At 44.9% G+C, this 24,482-nt stretch overlaps 1 protein-coding gene across 1 annotated transcript; it reads left to right on the top strand.

Moving 5' to 3' along the window:
• The first annotated feature begins 21,863 nt into the window (after nucleotides 1-21,863).
• LOC122030183 (protein WALLS ARE THIN 1-like) lies at nucleotides 21,864-23,436 on the top strand. The gene is made up of 6 exons (XM_042589353.1): nucleotides 21,864-22,075; nucleotides 22,162-22,224; nucleotides 22,299-22,415; nucleotides 22,492-22,891; nucleotides 22,969-23,120; nucleotides 23,188-23,436. Exons 1-6 carry the CDS (start codon nucleotides 21,864-21,866, stop codon nucleotides 23,390-23,392), a joined length of 1,149 nt encoding a protein of 382 aa, XP_042445287.1. The 3' UTR covers nucleotides 23,393-23,436.
• Nucleotides 23,437-24,482: the final 1,046 nt, after the last annotated feature.

Consider the following 24,482-nt stretch of genomic DNA (forward strand, 5'->3'; position numbering starts at 1 on the left):
TGGACATTTGTTATCTTAAACACAGGGAGACTAACACACTCATAATAAGAAGGAGCCCAAAATGTAATTTGAGATTGGTGCGGTAGTTCAATAATAGTTCTCTAGTGGAATGAATTACTATTGATAAAATTAAGTTGTGTGTTCGGGGTGAACACGGGATGCTTAATTTTATCGGGAGACCAAAACCAATTCCTCCTCTCGGTCCCTATCATAGCCTCTTAATTATAGAATACTATACCTACATATACCCACCTTCTTACCCATCCCATAGGGGCCGGCCAAGCTAGCTTGGAGACTAAGCTAGGGCCGGCCAAAGTTTGGTTCATGGGTGCTTCAAGGTGGCTGGCCCTAGCTTGGGTTCAAGCTTCGTGTAGCCGGCCCAAATTAAAATAAAAGGATTTTTATTTTTTAAAATTTTTCTTATGTGGATAACATGATTTAAAAGAGAGTTTAAAAAATTTAAATCTCTCCTTTTATAAGATTCTACAAAAGATTAAGAGAAGAGCTAAATCTCTTTCCTTATTTGTAGATTAAAAGGTTGATTTTAATTTTGGTAAAAACTTTCCTTTTAACCATGTTCATGATTTAAAAGAAAGTTTAAAAAATTAATAATTCTCTTTTATTAGTTTCTACAAAAGATTAAGAAAAGATTTAATATCTTTCCTTATTTGTAGATTAAAAGAGATATTAATTTTTAGAGATAACTTTCTTTTTATCCACATGTTAAAAGAAAGATTTTAATTTATAAAATTTCCTTTTTATTAACCAATCATGAAGGGAAAAATTATTGGCGAAATTTTTTATAAATTTCCGGAAGCAAATAAGGAAGTTTTAATTTGTGTTTAAAATTTTATTTGCTTGGAAATTTTATGGTGTGGCTGGCCATTATAAATTGAAAAGAAAAATTGTTTTTTAATTAAATAAATTTTCCTTTTCAATGGCAAAAAAATTAAGGAAGTTTTTATTAAATTTTCCTTATTTGCCAAGACCAAGGATTATAAAAGAGGGGGTAGAGAAGGTTTCATGGTGAATAACTCTATTCTATTTTCTCCCTCTTTTTCTTCCTTGGTGTGGCCGGCCATCCTTTCCTCCTCTCTTCTCTTTGATGACCGAACCTCATCCTTCTTATGGAGATTCATATGGTGGCCGGATCAAGTTTGGAGAAGAAGAAGAAGAAGGAGAGAAAGAAAGCTTTGTTTCTAGCATCCCTTGGAGCATGATGGTGGTGGCCGAACCTCTTCATCCTAAGAGAAGTTTTGATGACCGAAATTTGTAAGGAAGAAGAAGGTGCTTGGTGGTTCTCATCTCGGAAGATCGTTGCCCACACAACGTCTGAGGTTAGAAGAGGAATACGGTAGAAGATCAAGAGGTCTTTCTAAAAGGTATAACTAGTATTTTTCCTTTCCGCATCATACTAGTTATTTTTGGAAATAATACCAAATACAAGAGGCATGCGATTCTAGTATTTCAAATTTGTTTTCGATGTTGTGTTCTTTTGTTTTGTTTTTTTCTTTTCCTTATGATTTGATTGTTCTTTTCGGTTGACCTAAAGTTATTTAAGGAAATTAAATATTAGCTTTCCTTAAAAGGCTTTGTCTAGTCGGTGGTGGTTGTTCCCATATCCAAGAAGGCCATGTGTCTGGCCACGTCAGTACTGGGAGCCAATTTTGGAAACTAATATTTAATGAAATTAATAACCTAGGTGATTTGGATCGAACATGTTAAGTTCCACAGGAGATCCGAGTCTAAACCTAAAAGAACAAATAGATTAAACTTTGGATCAAACGTGTTAAGTTCCGCAGACGATCCAAGTTTAATTTAAAAGAACACATGGTAGCTAGGAAAAGGTTCAGATCTTTGTACAAAATTTTTGTACAGTGGAACCATTAGGTTTTCCGAGTAGCAACCAACACGTGCAACCCTGCATGGTCGTGTGGCCAAACAGGAGAGGGAGAGCACACGGTCGTGCAACCCTGCACGGCCGTGCGACGACAATAGAAGCCAGTCAACACATGGTCGTGCAACCCTACATGGTCGTGCCACCCCAGACAAAGAAGGAGACTTGCATGGTTGTGCACCCCTGCACGGCCATACCCCAGGTGACAGAGCCCAAGGGCTATACGGTCGTGCAACTCTGCACGGCAATGCAACCTCGCACCGAATCGAAGAAGGGCACGACTGTGCTGCCCTTACACGGTCGTGCGGCCCTTACACGGTCGTGCCGCCCTTACACGGTCGTGCCGCCGCGGCCAACCCTAAGCCTATATAAGGGTTTTAACCCTCTTTGCCAAAGAGGAGGCGAGCCGTCAGCGAGAAAAAGGTCTTGGAGCAATTCTACATCGCTTAGGATCGCCGTTTAGTGAACTTCCACCACCACATCGACTCCAGAAGCTGAGAGTTGGATCCGAAGGCCGCTCTTCGACACCTGATAAGCATATCCCTTCTTACTTGCTGAGAATTGTATGTTTGTCTATACTATATTTTTGGATATCTCTCTAGCATTCATGGAATAGATCCCCTTGTTCTGGGATTAGGGAGTAATCGTGGTACGATTTGATGTAAGACTCGAATTGTATTTGTACTTGCTGGATGAACTTTCATGCTTTGTTTCAATCGTTAATTGCTTACTTTTGATTGTGAAGGACTTGTCAACCTCGTAGAAGATTACCATTAGATCGTACACCCGAGGGGCCCTAGTGACAGGGGTAACCCGTTCACGGACATCTAGGATAGCTCCTTGAGAGGAAGGCAAATTCTCCCCAAGGGAGCGAGAGACCAGGCTTAGCTCTAATCACCGTTCTTAATCTACTAGTTAGAGTTATGCCCTCAAGATTAGCCGAGGTGCCCTAGTGACAGGGGTAAACCGTGATAGGACTTTTTAGGGCATTACTCTATCCTGGCTCTTGAGAATACCCACTTAGCTTCCGGCAATAGCAGGAATAAGGACAGCGAGAATAAGGCAAACCGAGACACATCAATACTACCACGACGAAACCGACCCGCTAGAACTCCTCATCACCAAGTAATATTTCGACCTTGCGACTCTTGACTCTCTCCCTCGACCTTTCTTTTCTCTTAGCCTAATCAAAACCGTTGGTAGTCTAGCTAACCATAAGTGAGTGATTGCTAGTGCTTATAGCCAGTCCCTGTGGGATCGATATTTTTATTACTGACGACGAATTCGTGCACTTGCGGAAGCGTAACAGCAGGGTTGCAATCTTGTTGGTAGGATCTGCTGGCGATTGGCGTCGGTAGGCGACGCCGTTGAGGGCTAGAGGCTAAGATGGAGAAAAGGGCTTCGTCCCTGATATGGATATGGCTTAGGGATAAAGGAGGAATTAGGAGAGGGAAGGGGGGCATTTTGGTCATTGTGTTGTAGCATCCCTTTTAGGGCATTGTTCACCCGTGGAAAGGAGGCTGCTGCGGGTTCTCTTCCGCCACCAGGGGGGTTTCCTTTTGTGCCGCAGCCACGAACAGGGGTGGTCCTTGGCTTCGCATAGTGCCACCGCCAGGGGGATGAGACACTGGGTCGCTGCCTTTGTCAACCTCCTCCTCCTCTCTCCCTCTCCTCTCGCTGGCAAATGCTTCAACCGCCATCTTCTCCTTTCTCCACACCACCACGAATCGGGACGGAAGGAAAGCTTCTTCTTCATCTCTCACCTCCACCACCAGGAAGATCCGCGGGCGACGACTGCCTCTGGGCCACCTCCTCCCTTCTCCATGCCGACGCCACTACGCCGTCTCCCTTGACACCTCTTTCCCTCACGCATGCCGCCGCCCTCCTCACATGGACCACTGCTCGTCGCCGCCCATGCTACCTTGCTCTAGCGCACACCACCTCCGATGTCGCTCGCCGTTGAGGCCTGCCATCGCCGGGGCAGGACTACCCCTCTCCTTTCTTCCTCCCTGGCGGGCACTGCCGCATCCGGCGGCCACTACCACATCTAGAGGTCATTGTCGCATCCAGCGACTACCATCACATCTGGCCACCAGGATGCACCTCGTCGCCGTCTTCTCTCAAGCAGGCAGCAGCTCTCTTCCCCCTCACGATCATCGTCCCCAACCTCCATCGTCATTGACGGTCGCCTCTTGCTTGCCTCCTCTTCTCTTACCCGTGAGACATCGCTGCCTTGCAGCGTCATTGCCATCGCCGACCAGTCACTAGCCACCCACAACTCCCTTCAGCACCGAGGGCATTGTCATCGCATTCCACGACCCTTGTTTTCATGCCACAGCTAGCCGTCACCTCCTTTTCTCCCTCTCAACCTTTGCCTACCATAGTGCCCGCGAGAGCACCCATTCCATAACCCCTGATGAGCACTCCTTAGCCGTAGGCCCCATTGTCAACACCTCAGATCCATCGGTTTGGTTCTCCAGCTCTCGATCCGCATTGTCGTACACCTTCGATGTCGATCGGGCCCTCGAGCCCTCGCTGTCATTATGTTCTGACATGACTTGTGTGATGTTTCTGTGTTTCGGCCTTCGTTCCCTCCATTGTATCTCAGTCTGCGCGTCGATATCTTATCTCGGCCTACGCGCCACTAATCATCTCCTTCCTTGCATGCCAATATCATATCCTGGCCTGCGTGCTGATGTCATATCGTGGTCCACGTGCTGCTGCTAGGTCCCGACCTGCGTGTCGTGTTCCGGATCTAGGTCGCATTCTGCTCAATGCAGCCAGACCCAGATCCACATCTAGCGCCTGGTCATCTGCTCTTCTGGGTCACGACAACTTGAGCAGCTTCCCGACCAGCTCACCGATCCACCTGAGGGTGTCCCCTGGGCCAGGGTACGTTCTTCGTTCATATTCTATAAGTATTTCATTATTTTATGTCTTAGTCTGTTACTTATATACTCATTGAATTTGCCTCAAGCATCGGGGTACCAGGGACCGGGGCAACCTGGTCGCTGGCTGTAGGTAGCATTGACCAGAGGACTTCTGATGACTTGGTCAACTTAGAAGCCATCTCAGCATGCCCCCTCTGGGGTGTTGCGATTCGGTCAACATTCCATTCACCTCACTCGGTGGTCCGTCTGACTCAGATTCCGGACAAAATCAATTTGACGTCGTCTGTGGGAATCTTCTCCACCTGCTCTGGAATGTGAAGATGGACGATATCGGGAGGTTCTATGCTACTATCACAGTCTTGGAGGATCTTGACGTACATATTATCTTCTACCCTCACTCTACGGGTATTCGAGAGTCAAGGGATTGAGTTGGAGCTTCAACTGGCTAATAGGTTAGTTTTCCATTATATTTTTACTTGACTCCTCGGGTATTCGGGAGTCAAGGGACTGAGAAAAACCCTCAGCCGGTTGGCACGGCTCCTCGATCAGGTAAGTTACGGGCTTTGCTCCCTTTTTATGGTTATATGATCTGCTATAGCTCTCTGATAAAAGAATAAGATCCTAGTTCCTTGATCAAAAACTAAGGCCTTCGATCTTTGATTAGACACTAGGGGTCCAGCTCCACGATCAGACATTAGGGGCATAACTCCCCGATCAGACACTAGGGACACAACTTCCCAATCAGTGACTCGTAATACAACTTCCCGATTAGGATCTAGAGGCCTCGCTCTTTGATCACAGGCTAGGGGCCTTACTCTTCAATCAGGGACTAGGGGCCTAGCTCCCTGGTCAGGTGTGTTATAGGCTTTGTACCCTTTACCATGGGGCTCTGCATCCTCTTACTATTATAGGCTCTACACCCTTCACCATGGGGCTCTGCATCCTCTTACTGCTAGAGGCTCTGCACCCTTCACCATGGGGCTTTACATCCTCTTACTACTATAGGCGTTGCACTCTATTACTACTATATGCTCTGCATCCTCCACCTATTTTGTATCCTCTTACGTCTACAGGCTCTGCTCCCTTCACCCACGGTACTTTTCTTCCTTCTATTGCTATGGACTCTACTCCCTTATATTTCCATGGGCTTCACTCCCTTTGACAGTCAGGGCTCAGATTATTATCTTCTCCCCTCGCTCCACGGGTATTCGGGAGTTGAGGGATTGACTTGGAGCTTCAGCTAGCCGACAGGTATGATAAAGGCCCTCTTCTCTCGTATTGATACGGGCTCCGTTTCTATGGACTTTAGGGCTTCACCTCCCCCATTCGGGGTCTAGCTTGTTGGTGCAATATCCCTTAGGTCAAGGTTGACTGGTTTGACCAAGCTTGAGTCTTGGTCATAGTTTCGATGTTTGACAATACATGTAGACACATGGACAATGCAGGTGCAGTTGTTCATATGGGGAGATTCTGATCAGGGACTGATCAGTGTGAATGAAGAAGAGTCAAGTAGGTATACCTAACTGGATGGAAATCCTGGTGAGTGAAGCCAGGTGAAAGTCCTAGTGAGTGAAGCTAGGCAGATGAAAATCCTGGTGAGTGAAGCCAGGTGAAAGTCCTAGTGAGTGAAGCTAGGCAGATGGAAATCCTGGTGAGTGAAGCCAAGTGAAAGTCCTAGTGAGTGAAGCTAGGCAGTATGAAAATCCTGGTGAGTGAAGCCAGGTGAAAGACCTAGTGAGTGAAGCTAGGCAGATTGAAAACCCTGGTGAGTGAAGCCAGGTGAAAGTCCTAGTGAGTGAAATTAGGCAGATGGAAATCCTGGTGAGTGAAGTCAGGTGAAAGTCCTAGTGAGTGAAGCTAGGCAGTATGAAAATCCTGGTGAGTGAAGCCAGGTGAAAGACCTAGTGAGTGAAGCTAGGCAGATTGAAAACCCTAGTGAGTGAAGCTAGGTGAAAGTCCAAGTAGGTCAAGAGAGTGACCGGATACTTGGCATGAAAGAAAAGTCCAAGTGGGTCAAAGGGATTGACCGGACACTTGGTGAGGGAGTCCTAGCAGGTCAAGGGAGTGACTAGATGCTAGGCATGACGTACCAACAGGTTAAGTTTGACCGGATGTTGGTTTGGGAGGTTTGGGACTTGGTTTTGGGCAAAAACCAAGCTCTGGATCGATCAGTGGATCGATCCAAGCTCTGGATCGATCAGTGGATCGATCTAGACCTTTCCCAGCGAACAGAAAGCCTCTGGATCGATCAGTGGATCGATCCAGAGGTCCCAATCGACCAGTGGATCGATTGGGATGCTGCTGCTTCGCGCGATAAGCGCTGGATCGATCCGTGGATCGATCAGAAGCACTCTGGATCGATCCGTGGATCGATCCAAAGCCTCCCGATCGATTGGGAATAATCGGATCGATTGGGATCCGACCGTTGGCGTCGTTTATAGCTGTTGGCGTGCGATTCCTTCGGTACAACTTCACAGATTCATTTCAGATCTTCACCAGCTCCTCCACAACTCTTCTCAAGCTCGAGATCGCCAGTTCTTGAAGGTTCTTGGAGGCTCTTCCAAGTCAAGAGGCGGATCAAAGCAAGAAGAAGAAACTAGGGTTAGGGTTTGTGCACTCATTGTAAGCTTGTATTTCTTTACTACCCTTTCTTCTTCTTGTATTGAGTCTTGTAGGGCTTCTCCGCCCTTGGTAGTTACCTTAAAGGAGAGTTTCATTAGTGGAGGGTGCGTGCGTTGTGTGGATCCTTGGATTAGTCACCTCCTTTGGAGGTGGATACCAAGTAAAATCCAAGTGTTAGCGTGTTTGTATTTGTTTCTTTGTATTTCCGCTGCGCATCCTTGAAGAAACAAGCAACGCCGAGCAACGAGCACGCAAAGAGCTATTCACCCCCCCCCCCTCTAGCTACTTTTCGGTCCTAACAAGTGGTATCAGAGCGAGGCCGCTCTTCACCGGAATCATCGCCGGAAGGGTCAAGCATAACAAGAAGAGCTAGAGGGTGAAGAAGTTGAAGCAAATTCATCAAAAGTCAAAGATTTCAAGAAGCTCAACTTCAAGATGAAATTCCAAGATGGACTTGGATTTGACACAAGGGTGGCTCCACCGTACACATCCACAAGTTTCGATTCTTGGAAGTCAAGAATCGAAAATTTTCTTATGATGGAGATAGAGCAATGGTTTGCTCTAATGGAAGGCTTCAAAGCTCCAACAAACTCCAAGGGCAAGCTTCTCAAGAAAAGCAAATGGAGCTTGGAGCAAATTCAAAGGAGCGAGGCAAATGATAAAGTGACCAAGCTTTTGGTCAACTTATTGCCTAGCCACATTTTGGCTCAAATCGGAGAATTCAACGATGCCAAGGAGCTTTGGAGCAAATTGGCAACAATCCATGAAGAACCCTCCACTGTACCGAATCAAGAAGAATCCAAAGAGGGAGACTCATTGGAGCGAGATCAAGAGGAGGACTCCGAGGTTGAGAGATGCTCAACCTCCGAAGAAGAAGTCCAAGAAGAAGCTTCATCTTCAAGGGAGTGCAATGAAGAGAACAAGGAGGGAGCATACTCCTTGTTCCATGTACAAGATGATGAAGCCTCCACCTCTAGGATTGAGGGGGAGCAATCTTCATTGACACCGGATCAAGAGCAAGAAGAATCGTCTACATCCGGGTCAAGAAGAGAAGAGGATGAAGAAGCTTCCACCTCCACAAGTCAAGAAAAATCAAATGGAGGAGCATCACTATCGGATCAAGAGAAAGCCTCTACATCTACATCACATGGAGGAGAAAACGCCACCCCTACACAAATAGGTATAAACATTTCAATTAATAATAAGAATCATATTATATGCTTTGAATGTAGGGAACATGGGCATTACAAGAGCAAATGCCCTAAATTGGCCAAGAAGAAGGGCCAAGTGGCATTAAAGGGCAAGGAGAAGCCCAAGGAGACCATCCCTGGAACAAAGAAGAGCAAGGAGCACATTGTGTGCTTCTCTTGCAATCAAAAGGGGCATTACCGAAGTAAATGCCCTAATGGGAAGAAGATGGTCAAGGCTCATGGAGGAAGCTCAACTCAAGGGGGAGCCTCCAAGGTAAAAAAGAAGGTATCTTTTATTGAGCCTATTTCCTTGCAAAATGGTAAAAAGCATGCTAGGTCAAATTTATATCATTTTAATGTTATTTACCATGAAAATAGGAAGCATGATAGCGTTAAGGAAAATCATGTAGCTTATCATGCCAAAACCTCTCAATCTAGGGTTAGAAAGGTAGATAGAAACTTAGGTAAGAACCCTAAGGATTCTAGGTATGTACCTAAGAAGAAGAAAAATCATGATTTTAGTGAAAAATCATGATTTTAGTGAAAAATCTATGGTTGAGGGATTATAGAAGGAAAATCAAGTCTTGAGGTCAAGACTTGATAAATTAGAGAAGACCCTTAGAAAAATCACAAATATGACACAAGGGTCTAAGGGTAAAAATCTAGGTCTAGGAGTATCAAAGTCATCCAATGGCCATAGAGGTTTGGGATACAAACCTAAGGCTAAGAAGGATGAAATTTCATACCATAAGGTTCCATATAGTTATGGAACAAACCCTAGGTCTAGAGGTCAAGTCAAGGATACAAGGGAAGATATCCCTAGAAGTATCTTTGCAACCAATGTGACTAAGACTTCTAAGAAGTCTAAGAAAGTCACTAACAAGGTCACAAAGGTGGCTATCCCTAGAGTTGACCTAGAAAAGGTGACCAAGGCTTCTAAGAAGCCAAACAAGGTCACTAGGAAGGTATCTAGGGAAGTTAGCCCTAGTGAATACCTAGAGCATCCAAGGAGCACAAATAGGTGTTGGATTCCTAGGAGCATTTTCTCTACCCCATAAATGGGTTAGAGAGTGTCAACTCTAAGTGAAAGGATAGTTAACCCAATCATGAAGAAATTGACACTCAAGGAGCATTTTCAAGGTTTTTGTTAACCTTTGAAAATGAAATTGAATTATTATTTACTCCTTGAAAGAGTAAAATGTGCCTAATGGTGAAAAATTGATTTTATCTTAAAATGGCATAAATTGGGAAAACCTAGAGAAATACCAAGTTGGGATTTTGGTATTCTCTTAGAAATTTAAGGTAATCCGGACCTTGATTTATGTGATTATTCTTGAGGAAAAATGGAATATGCCAACATTTGAGGATATGCTTAATTTTTAAGTGGCATAAACAAATCAAGAGAAACAGAAATGTCAATTTAGGTTTTGGTATTTCTTTGAAGCATTTAGGGCAATCTAGGTTTAACGTTTTAAGTTAAAACAAGTGGGATTAGCTAAGTTGGTAAGGATACTTAAAAAGGTAATTTAGGTATATTTTATTTATGCTGAATCTTGCCATGATTGTTTTCCCATTATATGTCATGACATCATGTTTATTTTTGCACTCATACCTTATTATAAAAATACAAAAAAAAAAATACCATGTCATGTCATACATACATCATGTAATTATAGGAATCTTTCTTTTGAAAGTTATTTCATTTTGATGTATGTCATAGCATAATCATGCATTAAGTTTAATTCCTTGTAATTAAGGACAAATGGCATTTAACAACACTTATTAACAAGTGACATCCTGGGTGGATGTCTAATATCTCTAAAATGCCTAGATAGATATGCATGATCCCTAGAATAGGGCAAAACCAAATTTTACATCTCACAAAGACCTATAAGATGACTTGTATGTGTTTTGTCCACAATAGATACAAGTGAGATGTTAGGATGATGAACAAAACTCAACATGTTGATTTAGTGCATTCTTTGAGTTTTAGGTTCATCAAAACACATAGTTATGTGTTTTCCCATCATTGGGAAAGCTAATGTACAAGTCATGTGCATTAAGCCCAAGGAATGTGATGGGATATTGGTTTTGAAAATTATTTTAAGAGACTTTTGGAAAACCTTGGTGAAGGCTATCTTTTGATAGTAATCATCATTAAATAGTTAGACACAAACTTGAAGAAAACGCTAAAGTTTTAGCAAGTTGTCAAGATTGTGTCAATCTTTGAAGATATGATATATTTTCATAGAAAACTATTTTTCCATGATAAAGTATGCCCTAAATAATGTCTACACAAAATTTCATGATTTTTGAATTTTTGTAGAATTTTCTAGGGGTTTCTAAAGTTGGCTGAATTTGAAATTCAGCAACTATCAGAGCTCCGATCGATCCATGGATCGATTGGAGTGTCTGAATCGATCAGTGGATCGATTCAGAAGGCAATTCTAGCTAGCAGAAGCTCTCTGGATCGATCAGCCGATCGATCCAAGAAGACTGAATCGATCGGTGGATCGATTCAGCAGGGTTCAATCGATTGGAACCCAACTCCAATCGATCGAAGATGCTGATTTTGGCTGGGAAAGCTTATTTTCAGCATTTTGAACCAATTTTAGTCTAGGTAACCATTCCAAACCCCTGTAAATACATTTGTATACATAAAAAGAGTGTTTTCGTGTGGAAAACAAGGATGGATTGGTTAAGGAAGGCTAAGTTGAAGTTTAGGTTGAGGTTTGTTTCAAATTTTGAATATTTGAACCTCAAAACTTCTAAAATTGGGTTTCCTAAAAGTTTTGGAGATTCCAAGTCATTGTTGGTGCAATGACAGAAGTTACCACCATGTCTTTAGGGGGAGGGACTCTTTAAAGACATGAAAACTATTTTTCATGAACCTTGGAAGGTGGTCAACCTTCCGTTAAGAACATGCTCAAGGTTGAGCGTTTGAACTTTAATGGGGAGTGGATATCCTCATTGTTCAAGTGGCTTCAAGTGGATAATGCTCAAGGATGGGCATTTGCCTACATTGGGGGAGAATGTAGGGTTAAGGTTAAAGAGGGGCATGGGACCTTCATTATCGTGTTGATCACAACGAGTGAAGTTGTGAACAACGATGAGCAACTCTTCAGGGGGAGAGTTTTCAACAATGGGGCATTTGTTGAAGAGTGCCCAAAATTGAGGCACGGGTTGATGTGTGCTCAAAGATGGGTTGATGTGTGCCAATAGGGGGAGAATGTGTGGTTTAAGTTAGACCTTCATTACCTATGGGGGAGGTCATAGGGGGAGAATGAAGGGAACCAACATTCATACCTTGGCATGAATGGAGTTAAGGCTATGGGATTAGCTTAACTCAGAATGGTCCAAACTTAAAGGTATTGTCAAACATCAAAAAGGGGGAGATTGTTGGTGCAATATCCCTTAGGTCAAGGTTGACTGGTTTGACCAAGCTTGAGTCTTGGTCATAGTTTCGATGTTTGACAATACATGTAGACACATGGACAATGCAGGTGCAGTTGTTCATATGGGGAGATTCTGATCAGGGACTGATCAGTGTGAAAGAGTGAGTCAAGCTAGGCAGATGGAAATCCTAGTGAGTGAAGCCAGGTGAAAGTCCTAGTGAGTGAAGCTAGGCAGATGGAAATCCTGGTGAGTGAAGCCAGGTGAAAGTCCTAGTGAGTGAAGCTAGGCAGATGGAAATCCTGGTGAGTGAAGCCAGGTGAAAGTCCTAGTGAGTGAAGCTAGGCAGTATGAAAATCCTGGTGAGTGAAGCCAGGTGAAAGACCTAGTGAGTGAAGCTAGGTGAAAAACCACGTGGTGAAGAGAGTGAAAGTCCTAGTGAGTGAAGCTAGGCAGATGGAAATCCTGGTGAGTGAAGCCAGGTGAAAGTCCTAGTGAGTGAAGCTAGGCAGTATGAGAATCCTGGTGAGTGAAGCCAGGTGAAAGACCTAGTGAGTGAAGCTAGGCAGATTGAAAACCCTAGTGAGTGAAGCTAGGTGAAAGTCCAAGTAGGTCAAGAGAGTGACCGGATACTTGGCATGAAAGAAAAGTCCAAGTGGGTCAAAGGGATTGACCGGACACTTGGTGAGGGAGTCCTAGCAGGTCAAGGGAGTGACTAGATGCTAGGCATGACGTACCAACAGGTTAAGTTTGACCGGATGTTGGTTTGGGAGGTTTGGGACTTGGTTTTGGGCAAAAACCAAGCTCTGGATCGATCAGTGGATCGATCCGGGCTCTGGATCGATCAGTGGATCGATCCAGACCTTTCCCAACGAACAGAAAGCCTCTGGATCGATCAGTGGATCGATCCAGAGGTCCCAATCGACCAGTGGATCGATTGGGATGCTGCTGCTTCGCGTGATAAGCGCTGGATCGATCCGTGGATCGATCCAGGCGTTTTTCTAGAGCACAGAGGCGCTCTGGATCGATCCGTGGATCGATCCAAAGCCTCCCCGATCGATTGGGAATAATCGGATCGATTGGGATCCGACCGTTGCGTCGTATTTGAGCCGCAGGCGAGCGGTTTCTTCGGCATCACTTCACAGATTCATTTCAGATCTTCACCAGCTCCTCCACAACTCTTCTCAAGCTCGAGATCGCCAGTTCTTGAAGGTTCTTGGAGGCTCTTCCAAGTCAAGAGGCGGATCAAAGCAAGAAGAAGAAACTAGGGTTAGGGTTTGTGCACTCATTGTAAGCTTGTATTTCTTTACTACCCTTTCTTCTTCTTGTATTGAGTCTTGTAGGGCTTCTCCGCCCTTGGTAGTTACCATAAAGGAGAGTTTCATTAGTGGAGGGTGCGTGCGTTGTGTGGATCCTTGGATTAGTCACCTCCTTTGGAGGTGGATACCAAGTAAAATCCAAGTGTTAGCGTGTTTGTATTTGTTTCTTTGTATTTCCGCTGCGCATCCTTGAAGAAACAAGCAACGCCGAGCAACGAGCACGCAAAGAGCTATTCACCCCCCCCCCTCTAGCTACTTTTCGGTCCTAACATAGCTATCGCCACTAGTCTCATACCAAAGTATTACCACCAGTCTTGGATTAGAGTATTGCAAACGATCTCTCGGTCAGGCTCCCAAAGTACTTCCCGGTCGGGCTTCCAGACCAATTCTCGGTCAGGCTTCCAGACTAATTCTTGGTCAAGCTTCTAGACCAATTCCCGGTCAGGCTTCTAGACTAATTCCCGATCGAGCTTCCAGACCAATTCTCGATTGAGCTTCTAGACCAATTCCCGGTCGGGCTTCCAGACCAATTCCTAGTAGGGTTGTCAAACTACCTCCCGAGCGAGCTCCAGATTCTCACCCTAGCGTGAGTTATAAGTGAGCATGCTCTCACGCCTCTAGACTCTCACCCCAATGTGAGTTATAAGTGAGCATGCTCTCACGCCTCCAGACTCTCGTCTCAGTGCGAGTTATAAGTGAGCATGCTCTCACGCCCAACGATCTCCCGATCGGGATTCCAGATTCTCGCCCTAGCGCGAGTTATAAGTGAGCATACTCTCACACCTCTAGACTCTCACCCCAGCGCGAGTTATAAATGAGCATGCTCTCACGCCCAATGACCTCTCGGTCGGGATTCCAAACTCTCGCCCTAGCATGAGTTATAATTGAGCTCTCACGACCAACGACCTCTCGATCGAGGCTCCAGACTCCCACCCTAGTGCGAGTTATAAGTGAGCATGCTCTCACGACCAACAACCTCTCGGTCGGGGCTCCAGATTCTCACCCCAGTGCAAGTTATAAGCGAGCACGCTCTCGCGACCAACGACCTCCCGATCGAGATCCAGACTCTCGCCCCAGCACGAGTTATAAGCGAGCATGCTCTCGCGACCAATGACCTCCTAGTCTGGCTCCAAACTCTCGCCTCAACGTGAGTTATAAGCGATCGTGCTCTTGCGACCAACAACCTCTCGGTCGGGCTTTCCAGACTCTCGCCCTAGTACGAGTTATAAGCGAGAATGCTCTTGCGACCAACAACTTCTCGGTCGAGCTCCAGACTCTCGTCCTAGTGCGAGTTATAAGCGAGCATGCTCTCGTGACCAACGACCACTCACGGCCAACTACTAACCAGTCAAGTTTACTCCCTAGTCAGGCACTCACCACTCACTCGCTGCTCTGCTTGGCACTCATCATACTCGCTTCACTCGCCGCTCTGCCTAGCACTCACCATTCGCGTTTCACTCATCGCCGTTGCTCGGTCGGCGCTCACCGCTTACTCGCTGCTCTGCCCAGCACTCATCACACTCGTTTCACTCGCCGCTTTGCCCAGCACTCACCATTCGCGTTTCGCTCATCGCTATTGCTCGGTCTGCACTAATCGCTCAATCGTTGCTCTGCTCGGCACTCATCTCAGTCGCCGCATTGCTTGACACTCCCGTCTCACTCGCTACTCAGCTTAAGGGCTTTGCTCCCGTTTAGGCTTTACACCCGTTTCGCTCATGGGATCCGCTCTGCTTATGGGATCCGCTTTTGCTCACGGGATCCGCTTCTATTCACCATCGACCTCTTGGCTCAACCCGCTTGGCATTCTCCCTATTGTCTAGTTGACATTTTTCGGTCACTCGATTGCGGTTACTGTTGCTTGGTCGACATTTTCTCGGTCGCGTGCTGAACATCGCTTGCCCGTTCTCATTCCACCTGATCGGTATTATCTCTGTTGCCTGGTCGGCATTTCTTCGACCACGCGCTTGACATCGCTCGTCCGTTCAGATTCCACTCGATCAACATTATCTCTGTTACTTGGTCGACATTTCCTCGGTCGCGCGCTCAACATCGCTCGTGTTGGAGTGTATACTAAAAGCCTAGCTTTTGTAAACATTTATTTTTGAAATAAAAGAATCACATTGGTCAATATTTACATTTATTTGTTAAATGTAATTGTTCAATTAATTTATATAAGTAGATAGCATGGTGTGTGGTGTCACACTCAGAAGATCATGTTGTCGGTTCTTTATAAATTATAAACAGTTGCTCACGACTAAGAAGGAAAGGAATAAATCATCGAAATAGTCGTAGTGTAATTAAGTATTAGTTTATCTTGATTAATAAATTACACTGGTACACTCTAAGTATATTGAGTAGGACCATTTAGGTAAGTTCTTTTTGTACTGACTTAATAAAAGAACTAGACCTTAGTTATTATGGAAGTGTGTGCTCTTAATCCTAATTTAATAACAAGCACATATATTTAATATTTATTTTTTTGACTCATCAAAGGGTGAGGTTTAGCTCGATAAATCAATATGCCCGATAAGTTGGGAAATGATATTACTTATAGTGTGTGTTGTTGATTATAGAAGGAATCTGTGTCCTAGTTATCTAGGTTAAGAATGTCCCTAAGAGGAGCTCATAAGGATTGTCATGTTAAACCCTGCAGGTGGACTTAGTCCGACATGACAATGAGGTTGAGTGGTACTACTCTTAGAGCTAGATATTAATTAAGTGAGTTGTCAGAAACTTACTTAATTAGTGGACATTTGTTATCCTAAACACAAGGAGACTAACACACTCATGATAAGAAGGAGCCCATAATGTAATTTGGGATTGGTGCGGTAGTGCGATAATAACTATCTAGTGAAATAAGTTATTATCGATGAACTTGAGTTGTGTGTTCGGGGCGAACACGGGATACTCAAGCTCATCGGAAGGCCAAAACCAATTTCTCCTCTAGGTCCCTGTTGTAGCCTCATTATAGCCTCAAGTCCATCCAAATATAAGCCCATCTTGGTGTCCAAGAAGGGGGTCGGTCCAATGCTTGGTGACCAAGCAAGGGTCGGCCACAACCTCTTCCAATAGGGGCCGGCCCTATTGTTTGGTGAACAAACTAGTAGGGGTCGGCCACAATAATTCAAACAAGGAGGGTTGTTTTGAATTTTTAAAATCTTCTCTTTGTAGAAAACTATAAGTTTTAAAAGAGAGATTTTAATTTTTAAAATTTTTCTTATTTGAATTAGGCCACATGTTTTAAAAGAAAGTTTAAAAGATTTTAAAACTTTCCTTTTTTAACCATCCTCATGGTTTAGAAAAAAAAAGGAAGAGAAGTTTTAAAATTTAAATTTTCTATCACCATGTTAAAAAAGGAAATTTTATAAGAGAAGTTTTAAATTTTAAAACATGGTTTTAATTTTTAGAACTTTCTTTTTTTAACTCCTACTTTAGGAAAGAGAGCTTGTAAAATTTTATAAGAGTTTTTCTTCTTGTAAAATTTTATAAAAAATATATTTCCTTCCTCTTTAAGGGGGCCGGCCACCCTTGCTTGGTGCCCAAGCAATGTGGCTGGCCAAATTGAATAAAAATAAAATCATCAATTAATTTTTGGTGATTGATTCAATCAAGAGGAAAGAAAAGGAAAATAAAAAGGGAAAAGGAAAAACTAGAGGAAGATTTTAATTTTTGTAAAAATTCTTCCCTTATTTGCCTTGGGCAAGTATTATAAAAGAAGGGGTGAGGAGGCTTCATGAGACACAACTCTTATTCTATTGCTTGGAGGATCTCTTGGTGGCCGACCCTCTCTCTTCTCCCTTTCCCTTTACTCTCTTCTCCTTGGTGGTGGTGGTGGCCGGATTTTAGAGGAAGAGGAAGAAAGCTTTTGGGTGGTGTTCATCTTGGAGGATCGTTGCCCACACGACGTCCAAGGCGAGGCGAGGAATACGGCAGAAGATCTCGAGGTCATTAGTTTACAAAGAGAAGGTATAATTAGCAATTTTTTCCGCATCATGCTAGTTATTTCTTTTTGTAAGAATTCCAAACACAAGAGGCATTAGATCTAGTTGTTCGAATTTGTGTTTTCTTTGTTTTCGAATTTGTGATTCGATTGTTCTTTTTGGTTAACCTAGAGTTATTTAAGGAAATTAAATATTAGCTTTTCTTAAAAGGCTTTATCTAGGCGGTGGTGGTTGCTCCCATATCCAAGAAGGTCATGTGTCTCGCCATGCAGTCCTGGAAGCCAATTTTGGAAATTAATATGTAATGGAATTAATAACATAGGTGGATTTGAATCAATAGTGTTAAGTTCCGCTTGTGATTCAAATCTAAACCATTAAGAACAAATAAGTTAAATTTGGAATCAATGATGTTAAGTTCCGTCTGCGATTCCTAATTTAACTTCTAAAGAACACAATAAGTTATTTAAGGAAAGGTTCGACACTTGTACAAAATTTTTGTACAGTGGAACCGGTACATTTTCCTAGGACTAACCAACAGCTCGCATGTTCTCATTCCACCCGATCTACATTATTTGTGTTGCCTGGTCGGCATTTCCTCAGTCGCGCACTCGACATCCATCACCCATTCTCATTCCACCCGATCAACATTATCTCTATTGTCTGGTCAACATTTTCTCGGTCGTGCGCTCGGCTACGCTCGCCCGTTCTCATTCCACCCAATCGGCATTATCTTTGGTGCCTGGTTGGCATTTTCTCGGTCGTGCGCTTGACATCGCTCGCCCATCGTCTTTCGACCCGCTCGGCATTCTCGATCACTCGATCGACACTTTTCGATCGCACGGTCGGGATTTATTGTCGCTTGATCACGTGCTTGACACTGCTCGCCCATCGACTTTCGACCCGCTCGACACTCGCTCAATCCCCTGCTTGGCACTTGCTCGACATTATTTTTTGCCGCTTAGTTGACACATGTTTTACATCTTGTTTAACATTCTCATAATCGCCCGATCACCCTGCTTAGCATCGCCCGACCGTCTGCTCAATATCACTCGATCTCCCGCTCAGCATCCAATCGATCGCTTGCCCAGCATCGCCACAACTACTCGTTCGATGTTATAAGACGAGCCCAGTGATCTAATTCTGTAGTGTTTCTGTTTTACATCAGGCTTGGTCTAGTCAGTCAGACTTGCACCACCTTCGACTAGACTTGAGGGGGAGGCTTGTGATATGAATATGATATAAGGATAGAGGAGGAATTATGAGAGGGAAGGGGGGCATTTTGATCATTGTACTGTAGCATCCCTTTTAGGGCACTGTTCACCCGTGGAAAGGAGGCTGCTGCGGGTTCTCTTCCGCCGCCAGGGGGTTTCCTTTTGTGTCGCAGCCATGAACAGGGGTGGTCCTTGGCTTTGCATGGTGTCGCCGCCAGGGGGAGGAGGCACTGGGTCGCCACCTTCGTCAACCTCCTCTTCCTCTCTCCCTCTCCTCTCGCTGGAAAATGCTTCCAACCGCCATCTTCTCCTTTCTCCATGCCACCATGAATCGGGACGGAAGGAGAGCTTCTTCTTCATCTCTCGCCGCCACCACCGGGAAGATCCGCCGGCGATGATCGCCTTTGGGCCACCTCCTCCCTTCTCCATGCCGACGCCACTACGTCGTCTCCCTTGACGCTCTCTCCCTCACGCACGCTGCCGCCCTCCTCACACGGACCACCGCTCGTGGCCTCCCATGTCGCCTCGCTCTCGTGCACGCCACCGCCGTTGCCGCTCGTCGTTGAGGCCTACCATCGCCGGGACAGGACTGCCCCTCTCCTTTCTTCCTCCTCGGCGGCCACTGCCGCAACCGGCAACCACTGCGTCTGGCTACCACGACGCACCTCATCGCCGTCTTCTCTCACGCAGGCAGCAGCTCTCTTCCCCCTCATGATTGTCGTCCCTAACCTCCGCCGTCATCAACGACCGCCTCTTGCCTGCCTCCTCTTCTCTTACCAGTGAGACATCGCCATCTCGCAGCGTCATTGCCATAGCCAACCAGTCGCTAGCCACCCACAACTCCCTCCAGCACCGAGGGCATTGTCGTTGCATTCCATGACCCTCATTTTCACGCCACAGCCAGCCGTCACCTCCTTTTCTCCCTCTCAACCTTTGCCGGTCACAACGCCCGTGAGAGCACATAACCCCTGACGAGCACTCCTCAATCGTAGGCCCGGCTGTCGGCACCTCAGATCCATCGGTCCGGTTCTCCAGCTCTCGATCCGTATTGTCGTACGCCTCCGATGCTGATCAGGCCCCCGACCCCTCGCTGTCATTATGTTCTGACCTGACTTGTGTGATGTTTTTATGTTCCGACCTTCGTGCCGCCATTGTATCTCGGCCTTCGCATTGATATCTTATCTCAACCTGCGTGCCTCTATCATCTCCTGGTCTATGTGCCAATATCATATCCCGGTCTGCGTGCCGATGTCATATCTCGGTCCGTGTATTGCTGCTAGGTCTGGGCATGTGTGTCATCTTCTGGATCTAGGTCACATTCGACTCCACGCCGCCAGACCCAGCTCCACATCTGGGTCCCGATCATCTGCTCTTCCATGTCACGACAACTTGAGCAGCGTCTCGACCAGCTCACTCCACCCAAGGGCGCCCCCTTGGGGTAGGGTACGTTCTTTGTTCATATTCTATACACATTTCATTATTTTATGTCTTAGTCTGTTACTTATATACTCATTGGATCTGCCTCGAGTATCGAGTACTAGGGATCGGGGTGACCCAGTCGCTGACTGCAGGTAGTGTTGATCAGAGGACTTCTGACGACTTGGTCAACATAGAAGTCATCTCAGCATGCCCCCTCTGGGACATCGTGATTCGGTCAACATTCTATTCACTTCATTTGATGGTCTGTCTGATTAAGATTTCGGACAGGATTAACCCCTTTTTCTGGGTGTCAACGGAGGAAGAAAGGAAAGATTTTTTCCCCACTTAGAAAAATCAGAGAGAAAGGAAAAGTCAAGAGAGAGGAGTTAATTTTTAAAAAAGAACAAGAGAAGAGAAAAATTACTAGAGATAACAGAAGAGGTTAATTAAAAGGAATTTATCATTTATTGCTTAGATATTAGCTTTAAAGTTGAGAAAAGAAATAAAAAAAATATAGCTCTTGTACCATCATAGAAATAAAATTGAATAGAAATAATATGAAATAATAAAATTATTGATGGTTTTGATTTGTCTATAAAGGGATAATTTATAGATACATTATAAGACTCCGTTAATTAAATAATAAATAAAAGAAATATTATAAGACTCTATCAATTAACAGAGTAATATATGAAAGGAATAACAGATAGGACATAATTTTATTTTGGTATAATTATATTGAATGATTCTCTTTTATCGAGGCATCTCCAAAGGTTTGAAGCTATTACCGTTGAGATAAGCAGCGGAGTCTATGGCGGTTGAATTGAGGTGCCTCCCATGAACCGAGGCACCTCTAATCTGCCAACTCAACTAGAGGAATGTTGTAGAGTGGATCACGTTTAGCTAAACTGAGGAGCCTTTGATGGAATTGAGGTGCCTCAGCTACGCTACGTCAACAATAATCACTTTTCGACTAATGGACTATAAATAGAGCCCTTGAACTCGAAATGAAAAGAACATACTCTGTATTTCCATTTCCAAATTTGTCTTTTATTTCTTGTTCTTAAATGCTTTAAGGGGCTACGTCATCTCAAACTCTTGTTGAAGAAGGAGTTTAATAGTATTTTCTATCGTTTTAAATTACAATCACTTAGGTTATAATTATATAAATTCTTTGAGTCTTTTACTTTATTTTGATGTAATTTATTTTATTATTTAATTACTTACTAAAAATAAGTTAGTAAGATATTTAAATTTTAACTTGTAGGCTATTCACCCTCTTAAGTCAGTCTACTGATTTTAATAGTTATAACATTCATATATTAACAACGTTCAATTATTTAAACGCAGTTAATGAACATATTTTATAAAAAAAAAATAAAAAATAAATATAACTTTTAAATATAAAGAATAAAGATGAATGAGTAAACAATGAGATCATAAATAATAAATATTAATGTTTAAATAATAGAGTGTATGTTAATAAATGAAAAGTATTAATAAAATGAATATATGACATACTTTTTTAAGTGGAGTTATATATATTAATGTTCAAATTAATATAAATATTCTAAACAAGTTTAAAATTAGATGAACTAACATGTTTAAAATTAGATGAGCTTTCATGAGTACTTTGACGATGAATAGAAAATTTTTATGGACCGTAACCTCTAAAATTAGTCTTGAATATTTAAATTAGTGAAAAAAATAAAAAAACCTTAAACTAGCTATTTAATATATATTTTTATTTATAATGGAGAGCCATCTCTCCCTCAGATCGGCGAAGCCGCTCGTGCGTTTCTTTTGCCTTCCCTCCGTCGCCATCGTCGTCGTTAATGGCAGTTGGCATGCTCTCTGTTCACACTGTTCGGCGGCTATAAATAGCCTACCGGCTCCGCCTCGCTTCATCACCCATCCCCTTCCTCCGGCCCTCTCCGCCCAACGGTCACTGGTATATATCGCCTCTGAGCTCGATCAGGAATGGCCGACGCCGACGGAGGGAAGAGAGTCTGCGGCATGCCGGAGAAGGTGCAGTTGCACGTCGCCATGCTCTTGCTGCAGTTCGGCTACGCCGGTTTCCACGTCGTCTCCCGGACGGCGCTCAACATGGGCACCAGCAAACTCGTCTACTCCGTCTACCGCAACATCATCGCTTTGATCCTCCTCTTCCCCTTCGCCTACTTTCTCGAGAAGTATCAGATTTATACAATTTGCTTCGATTTGAATTTTGAAGAGCATTTGATTGTTTAACGTACGTCGTCGTGGTGGATTGATGCAGGAACGAACGGCCGACGATGAAGTTCTCCTTTCTCGTGCAGTTCTTCCTTCTCGCTCTCTGCGGGTAATTTTAATTTCCCAGGTTTGGGCGATTTGTTCGATCTTGAGTACACTGATCGATAGAATCGATGGAATCAGGATAACGGCGAACCAGGGATTTTACTTGCTTGGCCTCGACCACACGTCGCCCACCTTCGCCTCCGCCATCCAGAACTCTGTTCCGGCCATCACCTTCGCCATGGCTGCCGCCCTCAGGTAATTCCACTAACTGATTCCCAGCTTGGTTTCCATGCGTAAAGATTTGATCTTTTTTGTTTAAACAATGAATTAGAATCGAGAAGGTGCGGCTCGACCGGCAAGATGGAATCGCGAAGGCTGCCGGAACGCTGGCGTGCGTCGGCGGCGCCACCGTGATCACGCTCTACAAAGGGCCGCCCATATTTGACCGCGCGTCTACGTCGGCGCTGAACTCTGCAGCGCCGGCGTTCATGGCGGAGGGGAAGAACTGGAAGCTGGGCTGCGTCTACCTCATCGGCCACTGCCTATCCTGGTCGGGGTGGCTGGTGCTCCAGAAGCCGGTGCTGAAGAAGTACCCCGCCAGGCTCTCCGTCACCTCCTTCACCTGCTTCTTCGGCCTCCTCCAGTTCCTCATCATCGCCGCCTTCATCGAGCCCGACTCCGACGCCTGGGCCTTCCACTCCACCGGCGAGCTTTTCGCCATCTTCTACGCCGTAAGCCATCACCTAAACGAATAAACACACAATGAATCCAACGATTCAGCTAGATCTCAAACACGGATAACGTGCAGGGATTCGTAGCGTCCGGAATCGCCTTCTCCGTTCAAATATGGTGCATCGACAGGGGAGGCCCTGTGTTCGTGGCCGTGTACCAGCCAGTTCAAACTCTGGTCGTCGCGATCATGGCTTCCATCGTTCTAGGCGAGAAATTCTACCTCGGCAGGTACTAATCTACTGTTTCCTAATTCTCTTCACCAACTACATAGCTCATCTTGTTCTTCTTCGTGCAGCATCATCGGAGCTGTCTTCATCGTCGCCGGACTGTACCTGGTGCTGTGGGGGAAGAGTCAGGAGAGGATCTTTGCTACCGAGGAGGCCTCCATTGTCTCTTCCAGCTGCGTCCATGATGGCCTCAGGCCATCGGCTGCCTCGCTCAAAGCTTCTTCCAGCCTTGCTCAGCCACTGTTGCCCTCGTCGATCTCCGAGAGTGCCTGATAGAATGCTTTCAGCAAGATTGTCTAGGTTTTCTAAGGTTGCAAGTGGAGAGATCTGTAACTGCTTGTTTAAACATGATATTAAGTGTGCTTTTTGAGTTTAGCTACTTTAAGATCAATGCATGCACCTAAACTAAAACAATTACTTATCCCGTCCGTAAGCTGAGTCGGATGAAGGCGGGTCGCGCTGTCGCTGGTATTGATGGAAAGTCGCTACGAAGCTTGATCTATCTGGCACCCGCCGGGAGAGCTTACACAAGCGGATGACAGGGGGTGGTGATGAAGCAAGGGCCCTGCGCACACTCGGACAAGCCCACGAGTCGTTAGAGACCAGAACAAGGGAAAAAGTCCCCGGGTCAGACCCTCCGACACTCAAGTCAAGTAATTTTTCCCCAAAAAATACAAAGAAAGGACGAAAAGTAAGAGACGAGTGTGAAATGATGAGTAAGCGTATCTGTGTAAGAACGAAGCTTTCCTTTTTATATTGCTGTGGACGTTTCTGGAGTTTGACGAGTGTCAGGGAGTATCGGGTGTCAGGCTTTGTCTGGGGGTGATTGACACGGGGCATCCTCTTGTAGGTCAAAGGAGGAATCTGGAGGTAACGAGCCCTAGACCGTTAGTATATTCCCTGATACGCTGTGATTATTCTCTGACGGGTGGTTACGATTCCCTGGCTTGCTTGTCATGTAGTGTATGGTTGCCTCGACCTGTTAACCCTGGACTGGGTCTTTGTACTTACCAACCCCGACCTGTGGTCATAGACCTGTAGCTAACTTGTACTTGCTGTATTGCAAATCCATATCTGCATATTCAACCCTGTCCTGCACGTCTTGTCTCATGAACTACTGACCTGCCTTGTAAGCACTGACCTGCCGTACCTTATATAGCGACCTGTACACTTTAGTCTGGTTCTGATTATCCTTCCTCCAGACCTGTATGCCTCAGTTCGATTCCACTTATCCTGACTCCCGACCTGTACACCTCCGTCCAATTCCGTCTGTCGTGACCTATATACCTTGGTCTGTATTTCCCGACCTGCACGCTTTGATCCATGTATCCTGCGCAGCAAAGCTATAAGTCCTGACCTGTAT

The sequence above is a fragment of the Zingiber officinale genome, chromosome 10B (assembly GCF_018446385.1).
Source record: "Zingiber officinale cultivar Zhangliang chromosome 10B, Zo_v1.1, whole genome shotgun sequence".
NCBI lineage: Eukaryota > Viridiplantae > Streptophyta > Magnoliopsida > Zingiberales > Zingiberaceae > Zingiber > Zingiber officinale.

Bases quoted from the DNA above. Each gene is read 5' to 3' on its own strand.
- LOC122030183 (XM_042589353.1), top strand. From the start codon at position 21,864: ATGGCCGACGCCGACGGAGGGAAGAGAGTCTGCGGCATGCCGGAGAAG. The intron at 22,225-22,298 runs GTAATTTTAATT...CGATGGAATCAG, and splicing joins TTCCTTCTCGCTCTCTGCGG to GATAACGGCGAACCAGGGAT. The intron at 23,121-23,187 runs GTACTAATCTAC...TTCTTCGTGCAG, and splicing joins GAGAAATTCTACCTCGGCAG to CATCATCGGAGCTGTCTTCA.